This window comes from Sminthopsis crassicaudata, chromosome 6 (assembly GCF_048593235.1).
Source record: "Sminthopsis crassicaudata isolate SCR6 chromosome 6, ASM4859323v1, whole genome shotgun sequence".
NCBI lineage: Eukaryota > Metazoa > Chordata > Mammalia > Dasyuromorphia > Dasyuridae > Sminthopsis > Sminthopsis crassicaudata.
The window spans coordinates 238,491,812-238,494,877 of record NC_133622.1 but is presented as its reverse complement, the minus strand read 5'-3'; the positions used below and the strand labels follow the sequence as shown (position 1 = coordinate 238,494,877).

Genomic DNA, 3,066 nt, shown 5'->3' with positions numbered 1-3,066 from the left:
TGATGCTAAGTGAAATTAGTTGAAACAAGAGAATATTGTACACAGCAACAAAAAGTTTACATGATCATCAATTGTGAAGGACTTGGCTCTTTTCAATAATGAGGTGATTCAGGCCAATTCCAATAGGCTTGTAATGGATAGAGTCATTTGCATCCAGAAAGGGGATTGTGGCAAATGATTGTAGATGACAACGTGTTTTCACCTTTTTTTATTTTATTGTTTATTTAATTATTTTATTTTCTTTTTCATTTTTCCCCTTTTTGATCTGATTGTTTTTGTGCAGCATGATCAATGTAGGAATATGTTTAGAATAATTATACATGTTAAACCTAGATTGCTTGTTGTTTAAGTGAGAGCTAAAGAGAAGAAAGTAATTTGTCTAAATTCACAGAGGTAGTAAGGTCTGGAATCAAGATCTTAACATTAAATCCTCAGTTTCTAATCTTGTTCTTTTGGAAATTCAGCATTCTACCTCTAGATCATACCAGAATAGATTTGGGTTAGTCTTGGAAATAGCAGTATCCCATATGATTGACAATGCATTTCAGAAAGGTTTCCTGCTCTCCTGAAAAAAAATAATGCTGAATGTTAGGGCATATTTTTTATATTATGGTTCAAAAAAAGGTTATCATTTAAATTTACTGAAAGTTAAATAAGACTGTTTAAAGAAAATAGGATCTATTGCTTTTGTTGAATTGTTTGATTTGCCTTTGAGGAAAAGATTTATGCATAGTTTATGTATCTTTCCCTTTAGCTGTTAAGAGTTTTTTTTCATTATTGCGAGAAAGGAGATAGCACATTACCCCATTATACTCCAGGATACCATCCAAGGACTTCTACTTTCTTTTCCACTAGTCTTCCAGCACACAATAAAAATCCATGTTCAACAGGTAGTTGTAACTAGTTTCTAGTTTAGTAGTTGTAAAATTCTCCTTTCAAAATAATCCTACATAGAATAATTTGAACGTGTTCATAGGATCATTTAGTTTAACCTATAAAGGTAAAATCTTTACCCAAGGCACCAGGTGTGGCAAATAAGTATAAGATTGAATCTCAAGTTTTATAACATGAAAACTAGTGGTATTTCTACTTTTACATTGTGTTTCTCAAATAGCATTGATATCCTCCTCAAATTTGCCCAGTACAATATTCAATTCTACCTCTGCTGAAAGCCTTCTATTCAATATTCAATATCAAGCATGTTGAAAGTATTTATTATGTAACAGGACATATCCAAAGGCAAGATGAGAAAAAAAAGCCCTAGAGATGAAGTGATATGTAAAAATCATAGTGCTAATGCATGCCTCTTTCTAATTCGTTCTTTAGAGGAATAACATCATTCTAGGTCTCAGTTTTCTTATCTGTGAAATAAGGGATTTGACCAAAATGATTCCCTAAATGACTCTCAGTTTTATTACTCTATAATTCTATTTAATACATCAAATAAGCAATTGAATAATTGACAATATGGAATTATAATTTTAGAATGCCATGAGTTTGTCTTCCACTCCACAGATTTACATATCCATATAGCCAAAAACTTCATTCTGTGCCATAATCTTCCAATTCCTTCTTTATTAATGGGTATATCCTCCATGACTACTTCTTATTTGTTATAATATTTAGGCAAATACTATAATTCCCTTCAAATTATTGGGAAATAGAAGTGACTCTTTTTTTAAGCAAATTTCTCATAGCATTTTTTACTTCTGTGTTCCTCACTGTGTAAATTATGGGATTTAGCATGGGGGTAAAAATAGCAAAAAATACAGTGACTAATTTGTCAATCTCATAAGTACATACAGGTCGTGTGTAGGTGAAGATACAGGGCACAAAAAACAGGACTACCACAAGAAAATGGGAGCCACAGGTAGAGAGGGCTTTGCGTCGCCCTTCTGAGCTGTGTGTCTTTAAGGAGCACAAGATGACAATGTAGGAGACAAGAAGCATGGTAAAAATCAACATGCACATGACTCCACTGTTAGCAGCAACAACCATCCCTAGTATATAGGTATCAGTGCAGGCAAGTTTTAGCAATGGGAACAGGTCACACATGAAGTGGTCAATGACATTGGGGCCACAGAAGGGTAGATGGATCATGAAAAGAATCTGAGCAGTGGCATGTACCAAGCCCCCCACCCAGACCACTACAACCAACAAACGGCACACACGAGGCCTCATAATAGTCATGTAGTGCAAGGGCTTACAAATCGCAACATAGCGATCATAGGCCATGACAATGAGAAGGATGATCTCAGAGCCCCCAAGAAAATGTTCAAGAAATAGCTGAATGAGACAGCTACTGAAGGAGATAGTTCTTCTGTGATATAGCAAGTCAATTATCATCTTAGGAGTGGTAACAGAGGTATAGCAGGCATCAATAAAAGATAAATAAGTAAGAAAGAAGTACATGGGAGCTGAAAGTGTAGGACTTAAAGCAATGGTGACTGCAATGAACAGGTTGGCCAATGCAGTGAAGAGAAATATAAATAAAAATACAACAAAGAATATTTTCTGTAGCTGTGGGTTTTGTGTAAGTCCCAAGAGGATAAATTCAGTCACATTGTTTGGAGAGTCAGAGTGTTCCATTCAGGAGGGAAGCATGGAAAATCAATCTACCTAGAAAGAGTAGAATACATACCCCATTAATAATGTCCATAACACAGCCAGATTCTCTAAGGGACAAAGATCATAGGATCATGATTTGAGAGCTCATAGGGAATCTTAGAAGGTCTAACTTCATTTTATAGATGAGGAAATTAAGTGCCAAATCATTTAAGTAAGGTAATACAAAATTATAAGTAATACATAGAATTGGAACTGGAATGCAAAATCTCTGATTCTTAAACCATCATTTTTTAAAAATTATGTTGTTTTTGTAATAAAAGAACAATAAACATCTATATGTTTACATTGATGACATCATGGTCAAAAACAAAATAAAATTGAGAAAGAGAATATGGATAACTATTACATTATTTTTTAAAATGATATATATACACATATAATTATAAAACATATGGTTCCTAAGTAAAATGTTTATATTCCTAGAGAACAGGAAGCAAT

General features: G+C 33.7%; 1 protein-coding gene across 1 annotated transcript; it reads right to left on the bottom strand.

The window, feature by feature from the left end:
* Positions 1–1,650: 1,650 nt before the first annotated feature.
* Positions 1,651–2,595, bottom strand: LOC141545792 (olfactory receptor 4C3D-like). The gene has a single exon (XM_074273050.1). It carries the CDS (start codon positions 2,587–2,589, stop codon positions 1,651–1,653), a length of 939 nt encoding a protein of 312 aa, XP_074129151.1. The 5' UTR covers positions 2,590–2,595.
* Positions 2,596–3,066: the final 471 nt, after the last annotated feature.